The following is a 16,127-nucleotide window of genomic DNA, read 5'->3' on the forward strand; positions in this document are numbered from 1 at the left end:
GTTCTCAACCTTCCTAATGCCTCGACCCTTTAATACAGTTCCTCATGTTGTGGTGAATCCCAACCATAAAATTATTTTCGTTGCTACTTCATAACTGTAATTTTGCTACTGTTATGAATCGTAATGTAAATATCTGATATGCAGGATGTATTTAGGCGACCCCTGTGAAAGAGTCGTTCGACCCCCAAAGGGGTCGCGACCCACAAGTTGAGAACCGCTGCTCTAGTCCCACATTGCTGAGAGTTTTTATCATAAATATGTGCTGGATTTTATCAAATGCTTTTTCTGCATCTATTGATAATGATCATGTAGTTTTAATCCCTCAACTTGTTTATGTGATATATCACGTTTATTGTTTTGCAGATATTGTACCAACCTTGCACCCCCAGAATAAACCCCACTTGATCATGGTGTGTGATCTTTTTAATATATTGCTGGATTCAGTTTGGTAATATTTTGTTGAGGATTTTAGCATCTATGTTCATCAGGGATATTGGCCTATAATTTTCTTTCTTTGTAGTGTCTTTGTCTGGTTTTGGAATTAGGATAATGCTGAACTCATAAATGTCTTTCCTCCTCTTGAATTTTTTGGAATCATTTGAGAAGAATAGGTGTTAGTTCTTTTAAGTTTGGTAAAATTCACCTGTGAAGCCATCTGGTGCAGGGCTTTTGTTTGTAGAAGGTTTTTTTAAAAAAATTTTATTATTTCTTCAATCTAGTTGTAATTTGTGTATTCAGATGCTCTGATTCTTCCTCATTTAGTTTTGGAAGGTTGTATGTTTCTAGGAATTTATCCATTTCTTCCAGATTGTCCAATTTGTTGGAATGTAATTGTTCGTAATATTTTCTTACAATGCTTTGTATTGTATTGTATTGTATTGTATTTTATTTTATTTTGTATCAGTTCCGTCTCCTCTTTCATTTCTGATTTTATTTATATGTGTCCTCTCTTTTTCTTGATGAGTCTGGACGAAAGTTTGTCAATCTTGTTTATTTTTGCAAAGAAACAGCTCTTGGTTTCATTGATTTTTTTGGATTTTTTTAGACTCCATTTCATTTATTTCTGCTCTGATCTTTATTATGTCCTTCCTTCTACTCACTTTGGACTTTGTTGTTCTTTTTCAAGTTCCTTTCAGTGTAAAGTTAGATTGTTTACTTGAGCTTTTTCTTGTTTCTTGGGATAGAACTGTAATGCTCTGAATTTCCTTCTTAGGAATGTTTTTTCTGTGTCCCACAGATTTTGGATTGTTGTGTTCTCAAGATGTCTTTCTATTTCTTCCTTGATCTCATTGTTAACCCATTCATTGTTTAGCACCATGTTATTTAGCATGCATATGTATCATTATATTTAAAATTTTTAAATTGTTTTTAAGAGAGGAAGGAGGAGGAGGAGAAGGAGGAGGAAGAGAAGGAGAGGAGTTGGAGAGAGAGATATCCCAACCAGGGATTGAACCTGCAACCTGAGTATGTGCCCTCACCTGGAATTGAGCCTGACACCTATTGGTGCATGGGATGATGCTAAACCAACTGATCCACATTGGCCAGGGCTGTATTTTATTATTTTTGATGCTATTGTAAATGGAATTGTTTTTAAATTTCCTTTTTAGATTGCTCATTGCTGTTTTATGGAAATGCAACTATTTTTTGTTTAATCGTATATAGTAAAACTGCTGATTTCATAAGCTCTAATAGTGTGTGTGTGTGTGTGTGTGTGTGTGTGTGTGTGTGTGTGTGTAAGTGTCTGGCTTTGGTATCAGAATAATGCTGACCTCCTAGAAAGAATGAGCTAAGATGTGTTCCATCTCTTCTATATTTTTATTGGAATGTTTGATAATGAAGCCATCTGATTCTGGTCTTTTCTTTGTTGTACGATTTTTGATTACTGCTTCAATCTCCTTATGTGTCATAGGTCTTTTCGGATTTTCTATTTCTTCTCCAGTCAGTTTTGATAGCTTGTTTCTAGCAATTTGCCCCTTTCATATAGATTATCTGATTTGTTAGCATAAAATTGTTCACAATATTCTCTTAAAATCCTTTTTATTTATTTCTATAAGGACGGTAGTTATGTTCCCACTTTGATTTCTAATCTTAGTTATTTTTTTATCTCTCTTCTAGGTCTCTGTTTTCTGTCCTCTCAGCATTCATCAGTTGCTACTATAACCCCTTTGTTAGAAAAATAAAAATGGCTACCCAACCTGGCATATAGTAGACCTCAGTAAATGTTTCCTGAATTATTTCTCGCTGATGTAGGGCCGGAAAAGAACTGGGAAAGGGACTTCCCTGTAGCCCTCCGGGGAAGAGAGACTGTTGATTGTTGAATGTTCTTTTGCCTGAGCTGATGGCCCTCCAGTGCATCTTCCACATGACCTTGGCAGAGCTATAACATAGACCTGACTACTACTCTCCCTTGGCTAAATCCTTCAGCAGCTCCCTAGTGCCCTTGATAAAGGTCACCCTTCTTAGTTCCACATGTGAGGCCCTGGGTAACCTGTCCCCCTTCCATCTTTCAGTATCCCACCTCGGCCATCCTGTAGGTCCCTTGGACATCCTCAGCTGATCTGGCCTCTGACTGACACCTGCATGTCTTTCAGGTCTTCAGTGGTTGTTTCCTCCAGAGACCAGGTGAGGTGCCCTTTGTACCCCACAGCCTCTGTATAGATGTTCCTCTAGAACACTGACCATGCAGTCTTGCAACATCCTATGAATATCGCCTCCCCCCCCACACACTGGTTTCAAGCCCCATTGTGAAGCGGGGCCGGGGTCGCGGCCAGGTTGGGGCAGGGGCTGAGGCCACAGAGCTCATGGAAGCAAGGCCGAGGACAAGGCCGAGGACAAGGAGTGGATCCCCATCACCAAGCTGGGCCGTCTGGTCAAGGACATGACGATCACATCCCTAGAGGAAATCTATCTATTCTCCTTGCCCATCAAGGAATCTGAGATCATTGACTTTTTCTTGGGGGCATCCCTCAAGGATGAGGTCTTGAAGATTATGCCTGTGCAAAAGCAGACACGTGCTGGCTAGAGGACCTGGTTCAAGGCATTTGTCGCCATTGGGGACTACAATGGACATGTTGGTCTGGGTGTTAAGTGCTCAAAGGAAGTAGCCACTGCCATCTGTGGCACCATTATCCTGGCCAAGCTCTCTATTGTTCCCGAGAAACAAGATCGGCAAGCCCCACACTGTTCCTGCAAGGTGACTGGCCGCTGTCATCTCATCCCTGCCCCCAGGGGTACTGGCATTGTCTTAGCCCCTGTGCCTAAGAAGTTGCTGATGATGGCTGGTATTGACGACTGCTATACCTTGGCCAGGGACTGCACTGCCACCCTGGGCAACTTTGCCAAGGCCACCTTCGATGCCATCTCTAAGACCTATAGCTATCTCACCCCAGATCTCTGGAAAGAGAGACTATGTTCACCAAGTCTCCCTATCAGGAATTCATTAACCATCTTGTAAAGACCCACACCAGAGTTTCTGTGCAGAGGGCCCAGGCTCCAGCTGTGACCACCACATAATTTTATACAAGAAAAATAAAGTGAATTAAGCCTGCTAAAATCCTATCTAATAATAGACAAACATGGTAATTGACCATACCTTCACTACGCCTCCCATTGGCTAATCAGCATGATATGCAAATTAACTGCCAACAAAGATGGCGGCTAATTTGCATACTGCAGGCAGGGCAGGACAGCACAACCGCCAACGTGAGAGCCGCCATCCAGGCCCCCGTGTGTGACCCCAGAAGCCGCCTGCCTGCCGCCCGTTGGGCCGCAGGCTGGCCCCAGAAGCCCCAGAAGCCGGTGATCGGGAGGGAGATGGGGGTCCCCTGCCCAGGCCTGACACCTGGGCCAGAGGCATCATGCCTGGGCAAGGGGCTGATTCATAAATCGGAGGGTAATGGAGGTCGACGCCTCTGGCAGAGCCGTCAGGCCTGGGCGGGGGGCTGATTCATAAATCGGAGGGTAATGGAGGTCGACGCCTCTGGCAGAGGCGTCAGGCCTGGGCGGGGGGTGGAGCTGGCAATTGGAGGGGTCTGGGGGTCCCCTGCCCAGGCCTGACGCCTGGGCCAGAGGCATCATGCCTGGGCGGGGGCAGAGCCAGTGATCGAGGGAAGAAGGGGGTCCCCTGCCCAGGCCTGACACCTCTGGCAAAGGTGTCAGGCCTGGGCAAGGGGCCGATCAGGTGATCGGAGGGTGATGGGGGTCGACGCGCTGGCCAAGGTGTCAGGCCTGGGCGAGGGTGGAGCCAGTGATCGGGGGGATATGGGGGTCCCCTGCCCAGGACTAAAGCCTGGGCCAGAGGTGTCAGGCCTGGGCCTGGGGGGCAAACTGGCGATTGGTGTGAACTACAGAGGAAACACCTTTTCTGACCGCTCATTGGCTAAGCTCCCCGTATGCCACTGGCAATATTCTTAGTAACTTGGGTAATAAGAATCCAATAAAGGTGATCTAGGGTTTTTCACCACACTCCTGGTGAAAAAAACGAAGGTCCGCTGCTGGAGGGCTAAGAAATGTCATATCCTGCCCTAGCCGGTTTGACTCAGTGGATAATGCCTTGGCCTGCTGATGGCAGGGTCTGGGTTCAATTCTGACGAAGGGCATGTACCTAGGTTGCAGGCTCCTCCCTGGCCGGGACCCAAGTCAGGGCTCATGCAGGAGGCAATCAATCAAAGTGTTACTCTCACTTTGATGTTTCTCTCTTTCTTTCCCTTTCTCTTTCACATTCTCTAAAAATCAATGGAAACATATCCTCATGTGAGGATAAAAAAATAATAATAAAGAAATTATTATTATATGAAAGACACATCTTGAAAATGCCTAAATAAAGTTGTCATTCTTTTGTGGTGAAGGGACTGGAGTCCATGTTGATGAAAAAACCTTGCTGGCTGCGGTGACTGGCAGTGGCTGCAGCAGCGGGGTGATGGGGCTGGTGCCTTCCCCTGATCAGCCCGGTCACCTCCCACAAAGGGAGGCCAGACTGTGGCTTAGGCCCACTCCCCAAGGAGAGCAGGGAGCGGGCCTAAGCCATCACTAGGACATCCCCTGAGGGCGCCCAGTATGTAAGAGGGGGCAGGCTGGGCTGAGGGACACCCCCCCCCGTGCACAAATTTTGTGCACTGGGCCCCTAGCGTGTGTGCGTGTGTGTGTGTGTGTGTGTGTGTGTGTGTGTGTGTGTATTTTATTATGATGCAAGTATGGTGAAGTCAACCTGTCGGGAGATGGTTGCCCTTAAAAAGACATTTTGCTGCTCTGGCCAATGTGGCTCAGTTGTTTGAGTGTCGTCCCATGTACCAAAAAGTCACCAGTTCAATTCCAGGTCAAGACACATGCCTGGATTTCAGGCTTGATCCCTGGTAGGGGGCATGCAGGAGGCAGCCAATCAATGATTCTCTCTCATCGATGTTTCTATCTCTCTCTCTCCCTCTTTGAATTCCATAAAAATATATTTTTAAAAAAGACATGTTGGAGCACAGAGTTTATAGGGCAGTGAAATAACGATGGGTACACGTACTGTACACAGAATGTACAACACCAGGAGTGACCTGTAATGTAAACGATAGACTCTGGGTGATGATGATGTGTCAGTGTAGGTTTATCAGTGGCAACAAATATACCCTCTGGTGGGGATGTTGATAATGGGGAAGGCTGTGTAAGTGTAGGAGATGGGGTATATGGAAACTCTGTCCTTCCTCTCAATTTTGCTGGGAAAATTAAACTGCTCTAAAACAAACAAACAAACAAACAAACAAACAAACAAACAAAACCAAACAGTTGCACAGCTGGCGTGGCTCAGTGGTTGAGCATCAGCCTATGAAGCAGGAGGTCATGGTTCTATTCCTGGTCAGGGCACATTCCTGATCAGGGCCCATGCCCAGGCTGTGGGCTTGATCCCCAGTGTGGGCTATGCAGGAGGCAGTCAATCAATGATTCTCTCTCATCACTCATGTTTCTATCTCTCTCTCCCTCTCCTTCCTCTATGAAATCAATAAAAATATATTTTAAAAATAATAAAAAACAGTCTTTCAGTGGCAGGTATGACTCAGTTGGTTGAGCATTGCCCCTCATACTGAAAGGATCACCAGTTGACTCCTGGTTGGGGCACATGCCCAGGTTGCAGGCTCATGGTGCACGCAGGAGGTAGCCTATTGATGTTTCTCACATCAAAGGGTCTCCCTCCCTCTCCCTCTCTCTAAAATTAATGAAACCATATTTTAAAAAACAGTCAATAAAAAAGGAACAACAAAAAATTATGAGCTGACCATTATCTGTGGCTAGAACTGCACTGTTCAGTAAGGTGAACACCAGCCACATGTGGCTATTTGGCACTTGAAATGAGTTGCAGGTGTACCAAAAACCACGTTTTGAAGACTTACTATGCAAAAAGGAAAATATCTCAGTCATTTTTATTTGGTTACATGTTGAAATGATAATACAGGGGTGGGCAAAAGTAGGTTAGTAATACATAATAAATTAATTAATAATAATAATACAAGAAAAAAGTATTGCGTACTCACAACTATAGCCTACTTTTACCCACCCCTGTATTATAATTTCAACATGATAGATAGGGTTAAACAAAATACATTATTAAAAAAATTTTAAAGAATTTAAGAAATTGATTTTTAGGGAGAGAGGAAGGGGTCGGGGGAGAGAAACACTGATGCCAGAGTGAAATATTGATCAGCTGCCTCCTGCATGCTCTCCATGGGGGATGAAGCCCGCAACCCAGGCATGTGCCCTGACCTGGAGTCAAATCGGCAAACTTTGGGTGCACAGACAACACCCAACCAACTGAGCCACATTGGCCAGGGCTACATTATTAAGATTTTTTAAAGGACATGTTTAATACAGCACTCAATAGTATGTATATGTGGAATGAAGCAGTCAGACCTAAGCTTGGAATCTGTACCCCACTTACTTGGTCAGGCAACTTAACCTCTCTGGGCCTCAGTTGATTGTTTTTTTCCTATAACATGGGAATAAATAGCAATCCTCTAGGGCAGTGGTCAGCAAACTCATTAGTCAACAGAGCCAATATCAACAGTACAATGATTGAAATTTCTTTTGAGAGCCAAATTTTTTAAACTTAAACTATATAGGTAGGTACATTGTTATTAACTTAATTAGGGGACTCCTAAGCTGGCCTTTGCTAAAAACGTCCTCAATCTGATTGAGGTACGTTCGCTGAGGTCGACCCCTTCCAACTCTCCCATCCACACTCGTCTTGTATGCTTGTTTCAGATAGACGAGTGTGGATGGGAGAGTTGGAAGGGGTCGACCTCAGCGAACGCTCCTCAAAACAATGTACCTCCCCCGCGCTGCGTCTCCCCGTGGCCCGCCTGCGCTGTGTCTCCCATCACCGGACCGACACCCCCCACTTCTTCTAACGCACTTCTTCAAAATAGACTCGCCCAGGCCGAAAAACGACTTCTGCGCATGGGCCACGAAGTTTCAATCGCACTGTATGTGCGCGCCCGCACATGGTATTTTGGGGAAGAGCCACACTCAAGGGGGCAAAGAGCCGCATGTGGCTCGAGAGCCGCGGTTTGCCGACCACTGCTCTAGGGTTATTGTTAATTCAAACCGCTCTCTTTAAAGAAATTCAGCTTGGTGGGATTGGCGGGGGCACCTCCCTCCAACATAAAACATGGATCATGGCTGTGATTCCATGCCCCAATGGCCACGGCTCTTTGGGCAGATCCAGGATTCTGCCCTTGGCCCTAGAGTGTTTCTCTTTGAATGTCCATAGTTTCCCCACTCTTAGCAGGTCTAAAGTGGGTCTGTTTTTCTTCTCCCTTTCCTCAGCTCCCCGCCAATTACACAAAATAAAAGCTGGCCCTGTCTCTCGATCTGCAGCAGCTTCCAATTACACCTGAGAAGGGAAGGGAAGGGAAGAGGAGGAGGGGAGGGGAGGTGAGGGGAGGGAAGTTCATCCCTAGCATCTCCCTGTTACTCAGGATTAGAGGCAGTGATTCTAACCTCACAGCATCTTGCTTCATTTTTGTTTTTTTAAATATATTTTTATTGATTTCAGGGAGGAAGGGAGAGGGAGAGAGATAGAAACAACAATGATGAGAGAGAATTATTGATCGGCTGCCTCCTGCACACCCCCTACTGGTGATCAAGCCCACAACTTGGGCATGTGCCCTTGGCTGGAATCGAACCCAGGACCCTTCAGTCCTAGTTTGTTGCTTTGTTGTTTTGCTGCTTGTCTTGTCTGCTCTACACTGGGACTGTCTGTCTTTTTCACTGCTTGACCCAGCAACAAGCTCAGTGCCTGGCATATAGAAAGTGCTGCTTGCTCAGTGAAGAATGAATGAGATAGCAAGTGGCCCCAACATAGGTGTCCAGTGAGGATCAGTGACATCCTTGTCATCTTTCATGTTAGGGACATATATGCTTCCTTACTGCCGTCGCCCCAGGGGCTGGTATGTAAGAGGTACCCCAAAAAATTCTGTGGAAGGGGTGAATAGAGCTTAGCAGCTTCTAGAGGTTCTTGGGATAGGATAAGATCCTCTCCTCAGGACCCACCACTCTCCCTTCTGAAGCCACCCCTACCCCAGCCCCAGCCTCACCTGGCCCCCACAAATGCAGTAAGAGCAGGAGAAGCATAAGAACTGAGGCCAAGACTGAGACCAGTGCCAGTAGCCTGAGTTCCCTCACCCTGGCCATCAGTGTGGCTGCCCTCTGGAACACAAAGGTAGCTGGTTAGCCTGGGGATGGAAGCCCCTCAAAGCTGGACTTGCAGAAGGGACCAGGGCCAACCATATTGGGAACACACAGAACAATCTGTAAACCAAGTCCCTGGAAGTCAGGTCAGGCTGGCAAGACATCTCCCCCTCCCTCCTCCCCACCTACCTCTAGTTGCTTGGCAACCATTGTGGCTCTGGACCAGAGCAAGAGGCAACTCGGCATAACAGGAGTTCAGGCCCAGCAGACAGGACACCCGTCTCCCCAAGAGCTGCATGACCTGGGGAGGAGGAGAGAGAATGGTCCCTAGCTGCTTCTCTCGGAGGCCACCTGAACTGGTGGGACCTTGAGGCACCAGAGGTTCAGAAAACTGTAGGCAGCACCTGGGGATGAGGGGGATTTGATATGCAAAAGCAACTGCAGAAGGACCCCCACTTCAGCTGGTGATACTTCTCCAGTATCTTTCCTGATGGCCCCTAGGCCTCTGCTCATGGCTCTCTGCCATTAGGGAGGGGATTGTCCCCGTTCCTTCAGAGTATTTAAGAAAAGTTAATTTTCCTGGCCAAAAAGAGGCAAATGACTGGCCTCCTAGACCCTCCACCACCTCCTCCATAAAGTGGGCCAATGTTGAGCCCCCGGGAAGATCCTCCAGCAGGGAAGTAAGAATTACTCAGCTGAAGAGGCGTTTGCTCCAGAGGGAGCAGTTGGTATTTCTCCTCACAGACCCACTGCCCACCCAGCTCTGCAGCAGGGCCACCTGTGTATACCCACTAGGGTGCTTTTCACAGGGGCCCTGCCCACCACCCTTGTACTGCAGCCTACCCTGCAGGCCCTGGGGTGTAATCAGTCCCCGAGTTTGGCTCAGCTCCAGGCTGGAGACACCCCCATCGGCTTCCATGGTCAGAACTGGTGACCAGGAAGCAGGGGGATGCTTTTGTCTCCCAGCTGCACTCATTTCACACCTGATGAGGAAGAAGGTCTCTGGACGACGGAAGAGGCCGGTTGAGCCTTGACCTGAATGTGTGGTCCTCCTCACATTCGGCAGCTGTGGTCCTTAGAACTGGGGGTTTTCATTCAGGGCTTCCGAACATCTTGTCTCCTGCCCAGACACCTGGGTCCTGAGCCAAGTCCAAGACCGCGCAAATCCCGGTCTGATAGGCGTTCTGGGTCCTCACTTCTCCGCCCTCCTGTGAAGGCTGCGCTGGAACAAACTGAGAGTGGGCGGGAAGAGGGACTCGCTCGCCCGGGACCTGGGCTAAGTCTGGAAAACTACACGTCTTGGCCGCTGCCCACGAGCGGGGAAGGCAGGGGCAGTGGGCCGGAGGCTGGCCCGGGCTCGCCACGCCGCGTCCCCACGCCCGCAGCCACGCGGGAGCCGCGGCGGGGCCCAGCCTCACCCACCCGGGACTGCGGCACCGGGATGGGACGGGGCAGGGCTGTCGGCTCCGCCCTGAGGTGTAAGCCCCACCCAGAAAGCTCTGCCCCTAGTCCAGCGCCTTCATCAAGGCCCGCCCCACGCCAAGCCCCAACCAGCCAGCTTCGACTCAGCTAGGGCAGGGGCGAGGAGCTGCCCCACCACGGACTCCGGTGGAGCAGGAGAAATGAAAAAGGGGTGCAGGCTGTTATAAATACCCAGAGTGGTCTACAGCTAATAATGCCGGAAACTAAAAGTTAAAAGCAGCCGGGCCTTGTGGCTCAGTGGTTAAGCATCGACCCATGCACCAAGAGGTCATCGGGTTGATTCCCTGTCAGGGCACATGCCCGGATTGTGGGTTCGATCCCTGGTAGGGGGCATTCAGGAGGCAGCCAATTCATGTTTCTCTCTCATGTTGATGTTTCTCTCTCATTGATGTTTCTATTTCTTTTTCTCTCTAAAATCAATAAAAACATTTTTTAAAAAGTTAAAAGCGATCAGTTGTGAGTGCTCTGCAGAGCTCCCTTTCCCCTACCTGCACCCCATCTTCCCTCCCTCACCCGCATCCCTATTTCAGCTGGGCCATAGAACCCAGGGAAAGAAGAGATGCCTACTGAGAAGGCTAAAGGCTAATGCTCTCTATAATATATTAACCTCTATTTGTAAAAACTGCTGTTTGAATTTTCCACTTTGCATAAATAGTCTTGTTCTAGGAATTCAACTGTCTGGCCTTGCAAGCCGCTCTGCTGCTGTTTCTACCCACCCCCATACCAGGTGCCTGTTAGTTATCTACTAAGTTGTGCTGTGCTCAAGATTACAAACTGCCTGCAAAAATAACTTACATAGAGCTCTTTGTAAAGTCTGCAGAAGGTCTGGAAAAACTCTTATTTGGGAGGCAAAGGGCTGGAAAGATATAAAAAGGTAAAGCTTCCTCCATGTTTTTGGCTCAGATTTTTTTTGGAGGTGACTCCACTAAGACCACAGGCATAGTAAAACAGTGTAACTCCATTTCTTAGGCATTGCTTGGTTTTCCCGGTCTTCTGTAACACTGCTAGTGTGGCGTTTACTCCTGGTGGTGTGGCTACATGGGGCTCCTGACTTTTCTTCCAAAACCAGAACATCTATTTGTTGTAGTTAATAGTTTTATTGAGATTATTTTCAAGAATATTCGATAAAATTCACATATGTATGTTGCACCCATTGCAAGTGGCCCATTCTGTAATGTTTACTGTATTCTCAGTCGCTGGGGGCTCACCACTGTCTAATTTCAGAACAAACAAAAAAACAACACACCACCAACAACCCGTTGGCAGTCACTCAGTCTCCCCTCCTCCCAGCCCATGGCAACCACTAATTTTACTTTCTGTTTCTATAGATTTTCCTGTTCTCAACACCAGATCATTTCTGTGACATTAGTCACCCCGTTGTGTGGAAGGAGAGAAAAGCCATGTGAAGTCAGGGTCCCAAGAGAACAGGTGGCTTGGGAGTGGGGAGCAGAGGTGAAGTCTGTTTCCTGGGCTCTAGGCAGCCTGACACCTGTCCCCAAGAAGCCACCCAGGTGTTTGAGAGGAGAGGGAATAGGAGGAGGAGAAAGGGTCCTTCAGGGAGAAAGCAGGGTGCTGGCTGAGAGGCCTGGGATAGGGAAGGAAGTCGTGGGGGGTCACAGGGTAGCCAGCCTTCAAGTGGCCTGGCAGGGCTGGGCTGTCCATCTGCATGCATCTTCAGCCTCTTATTGCCAAGGAAGCCAAACCTCTGTCGGTTCCACCTCTGAGTAGTTAGTTGAGGGAGTCATTGTTTCCTGATTTGGATCCTCTCATCCCCAGTTGCCCCCAACTCCCTCCATATGTGTCCTGACCTCGGAGAAAGGAGCTAGAAAGAGAAACAGAAGAGAGGAGGGCGGGGCAGGAGAGAGAAGCCTGGAGGTGGAGTGGGAGAACAGGTGAGGAGGAGGAAGAGGGTGGAGGACAGGTGGGGCAGGGTGGGGCTCCATCTATAAAGCGAGAACGCCTGCTGGCTAGTGGGCAGGAGAGCTTGCCACATACTCCAGAGGCACCAGGAGCCCCGTAGGCTTTGGTAAGTGTCCCCTCGCTGCAACCGAGACCAGCAGCTGATCTCCCAGGAACCACTGGGCCCGATCCTGTGCTGCCTGCCTCCCTTGCAGAGGGTCCTGGCTTGAGATGGGAGGGGGGTGATCCCAGTGCCTGCTACTGTCCATTTGGTGTCCTTACCCCCCTCCCACCTCCCCTGTTATCCCTCAAGGATCAGGAGGAGGAGAACAAATCTGCACCATGAACTTGTGGCTCCTGGCCTGCCTAATGACCTGCTTCATAGGCACCTGGGCCCCTGCTGTCCAAGCTCAAGGTACTGTCTGGGGCCATACCTACTCTCCTCCCCCCACGTCCCCCCCTTCCCATCCATCCATCCGTCTGCCCCCCTCCCATTTGCCTATCCCCTCCTCTAAAAGTCTGAGCTGATTTCCACCATCAGATTCTCTGACAGCTACCCCATCCCCAGGCATGCGGAAACTCCTGGCATCTGTGCAGTCCCTGTGGTGCCTCCACCAAAGCCCATGACCCGAGTCTTTCCTGCAGGGACTCCAGTCAGCCCAGGGAGTGTGGGAAGCAGAGGGTGGCTCCCATAGTGGCCTAGCCCCTTGTCACCAGGGACACACTGCAGTGATCTCACCCTGTAGGGCCCCAGAGACTAGCAGGAAAGGGTCCTCTTCCCAGCTTCCCCCAACCCGGGCTAACTGGATGGTCAGGCTGAGGGTCACTACTCAGCCTTTATGGGCCTCAGTTTCCTCATGTGCAAAGTGGGGCTCCAAATTCCCCCTGTAGAGAGAGGGGCCATGAAGATCCAACGGACTAATGCCTGCAAAACGCTTGGCCCAGTGCCTGCAGCACCAACAGTAATTACTGTTATTATTGGGAAATATCTTCCCTCCTCTCCCTAGATTAGGCACTTGAGGATTTTGGCGACTAAAAGCCAGTTCTGGGCATGCAATACCCCAGGAGAGGAACCCGCCACGGTGCCCTCCATCGCAGTGGGCCCAGGGGAGCCAACCGAACCCCAGCAGCTGGCGGGGCAGGGTCGAGGTCCACCTGCCCCACCCACCCCTTACTAGCTCTCTCCTGTCCCCCAGCAGATCTTAGCCTTTGCCCCAGAGGGGGCTGGGCTTAGTTTCCATTGCCCTGGTATCAGAGGTCCATTCCAGCAGGCAGGCAAGCCCAGGCCCTTTGATCCTGGCCCCCAGCCTGAGGAACTGCTTGCCTGACACTGTGCCCCAGGATCCATTTGACTCCACTGCCCCTTGCTCTCTGGGACCATTCTTGCCCTCTCCTTTACCCCTCCTTCTGGCTTCACTCTGCCAGGGCTTAGTCATGGTCACTCCAAGGGCCAGTAGAGGGACAGATCCCTTGAAGGCCTCTGTACCATCTTTTGCATCAATTCATCCTTTGCTTCCAGACCCTCTGGCACCAGCACCTCCTCCTCTGAGTGCCTCCCCTTCTGAACTTCCCCCTCCCAGCATAGATCAATTTACTGGTCTTCCTGCTAGGCCAGGACATCCCCGGTGACAACACTAGGTCCAATTCCCTTCTGTTTATCCAGACATTTGGCTCTGAGTAGGAACTCTAAATGCTTTTATTCAACTAAAGGGTAAATGAACAGAGACCTCCTGGTTTCTGGTCAGGTGACTCAGAAAGGTGACTCTGATGGGAACAGAGAGGAGGTACCTGAGGTAGACCTAGGTGGGGAAAGGCCAATCTGGAGCAGGAACCAGGCATCAGGAACAGCAGGCCAGCCCACTCATTTTAGGAAGAGGGACCCAGATGGCAGTGGTGGCCCCTGGCCCCTCCTCAGGGTACTGCATCTGCCCTCCTTGCCCTCTGTCCCAGAGCAGGAGTAGAAATGGCCTTGGTCTCCCATTCATTTTGAGGTCCTGGGCCCTTCCTAGCCAGGGTCTCAGGCCCTCTCCAACCCCTGCCAGCTGTCCCCATATCAAGGACCAAAGGTGAGCCTAACGGCTTCCTTATCACCTGGGCTGTCCCTCAGCCTCCATAGGGCCTGGGACAGTCATGATATGTTTGAGGGCGCCTACATCGGTGGCTGTGCCTGCACACCCAGTGCAAATGCAGCCACACAGATACATAGAAAACTGAGCCTGGCCGTGGCTGTGTCACTCAATGGCCTGTGCACCAATTTCAGGTCAAGGGCACATACCTGGGTTGCAGGCACATGCGGGAAAGCAACCAATGTCTCTCTCAACTTGATGTTTCTCTCCTTGCTTCCTCCCACCCTTCCTCCCTTCCTCCCTCTCCAAAAATCAATGGAAAAAATATCTTCAGGTGAGGATTAACCACAAAAATAAAAATACAAAAAAGAAAAGTGAGCCTGGGTGACTGTGTGATTGCAGGTGTCTTTGAGGACTGCTGCCTGGCTTACCATCCCTACATCAAGCAGACTGTGCTCCGGCGGGCCCATAGTTACCATCACCAGGATGTGAGTGGGAGCTGTAACCTACCCGCTGTGATGTGAGTGGGACAATGGGGGCTAAGGTGGGTGGGAGCTCACACATAACTTTGCTTCCCACTTACACATTAACCTTGCACTTCACTCCCACTTGCACAGATTCCACTTCCCTCGCAAGATGGTATGTGGGAACCCAAAGGCCAAGTGGGTACAAGAAGGGATGAGGTTACTGAATCATCGGAAAAAGCATCACCAAGGCACCTCGGGAAACTTCCAAGGTGGGTGAGACCCCAGCCCAGCTGCAGGCTACTGAGCTTCTCAACCCCCAAAGGAGGGGATTGCAGCCTAGCACGCTGACAGCTGCCCACACCCCAAAGAAAGCCAGTTGCTGGGGAGTGGGAGACTGAGTGAATGAGCAATTCTTTTAGTCAAAACACTTTCAATTGCCAGAGATGGGAAAGTCAAGCAAATGGGAAACTCATCAGTTCAAATGACCAGCTAATGGCTTCAGGCTTGGCTGGATCCAGGTGCTCAAAGGGAATTGATGAATCTATTATCTGTTTCTATTTCCATCTTTCTGACAGGCTCTCACACTATTGGGAAGAAGCTGAGCTCTGGAACCTACAGGGTTCCCCACTCCTTGTTTAGAGGTGGCATCGGAAGCAGCAAGAGGAATGCCTCCCTCCCAACAATAGCTAATCCAGGTAAGGACTTGGATCATGTTACCATCTCTGGGCTCATCATGATGAGGGCTCATAATGAGCCCAGATTGGGTCGAGGACTCATCAGCAGGACCAAGGAGGGTTGGTTCGGTGGTCAGCCCCACAGGTTCACATGAGAGCGTCCTAGGTGTCCACAACTGACCCAGCCCAGGAAACTTCAGCTCCACTCCACTCTGTCACCTACCGTCCTCTCCAGTCCTCTCCAATCTCTCCTGCAGGACTGTGAGACCACATCTCCAGGATCAATCAACTCAAGATGGGCTGGAGTTTCTCCACCGTGACTGTTGCCTTGCAGCCCCCCAATTGCTCTATCCTTCAAGCCAACTCTCCAAGCCTGTACCCAAGTCTGCATTGGTCTCTCACCCCGCCACCTCCTGCTCCTTAGGCAGCTGTAAGGAGGGAGCCCTTTGTTTTCTTTGAGAACCAGAGCCTGCCCTGGCCAATGGTTCTGATGGACAATCATCAAGGATCACCACCCATTTGCAGTCTTTTGTCATCTACTCTGGGGCCACACCTGCCTATGTCCCTCTGGGCCCTTGCAAAGCTCTAGTCCATCCACGGACACCCCTCTTGAGCTGTGCTTTTAAAAATAAAACTTTGGTGGGACATCATTCCTGTCTCTGTCACGTTTCATTATGGAGTGCCAGTCCCAACCTGTGCTGAATTCCACATGGTCCCCTCTCACTCCAGGATAGCAGACATCTCCGGGGGCCCGAGCACTGGATTGCTAGATCTAGGACCGGGTGCATGTTCAGCTGGTGACCTTGAGCAAACCGCGCCACTCTCTTGCTGCCTCCTTCCTGGTTTATAAAGTGGGGTCACATGCTTGCTTT

At 49.6% G+C, this 16,127-nt stretch overlaps 1 protein-coding gene and 1 pseudogene across 2 annotated transcripts; both read left to right on the top strand.

Annotated features, from left to right (window-relative positions):
* Positions 1-4,271, top strand: part of LOC132234670 (small ribosomal subunit protein uS5-like) — a 29,451-nt pseudogene extending 25,180 nt beyond the window's left edge.
* Positions 4,272-12,030: 7,759 nt separating this feature from the next.
* On the top strand, positions 12,031-15,905 carry CCL25 (C-C motif chemokine ligand 25). Of its 2 annotated transcripts, none has more exons than XM_059695884.1 (6): positions 12,031-12,175; positions 12,362-12,463; positions 14,517-14,634; positions 14,732-14,850; positions 15,157-15,276; positions 15,393-15,905. In XM_059695884.1, the coding sequence occupies exons 2-6, from the start codon at positions 12,391-12,393 to the stop codon at positions 15,419-15,421; spliced, it is 459 nt and encodes a 152-aa protein (XP_059551867.1). In that variant the 5' UTR covers positions 12,031-12,175; positions 12,362-12,390; the 3' UTR covers positions 15,422-15,905. The 2 variants fall into 2 exon arrangements, with proteins under 2 accessions (XP_059551867.1, XP_059551869.1); XM_059695886.1 differs by having other exon boundaries at positions 15,422-15,905.
* Positions 15,906-16,127: the final 222 nt, after the last annotated feature.

The sequence above is a fragment of the Myotis daubentonii genome, chromosome 5 (genome assembly GCF_963259705.1).
Source record: "Myotis daubentonii chromosome 5, mMyoDau2.1, whole genome shotgun sequence".
NCBI lineage: Eukaryota > Metazoa > Chordata > Mammalia > Chiroptera > Vespertilionidae > Myotis > Myotis daubentonii.

Excerpts from the sequence above, each read along its gene's own strand:
- CCL25 (XM_059695884.1), top strand. The coding sequence starts at position 12,391 with ATGAACTTGTGGCTCCTGGCCTGCCTAATGACCTGCTTCATAGGCACC. Across the intron at positions 12,464-14,516 it reads CCCTGCTGTCCAAGCTCAAG|GTGTCTTTGAGGACTGCTGC; the intron begins GTACTGTCTGGG and ends GTGTGATTGCAG. Across the intron at positions 15,277-15,392 it reads CCCAACAATAGCTAATCCAG|CCCCACAGGTTCACATGAGA; the intron begins GTAAGGACTTGG and ends TTCGGTGGTCAG.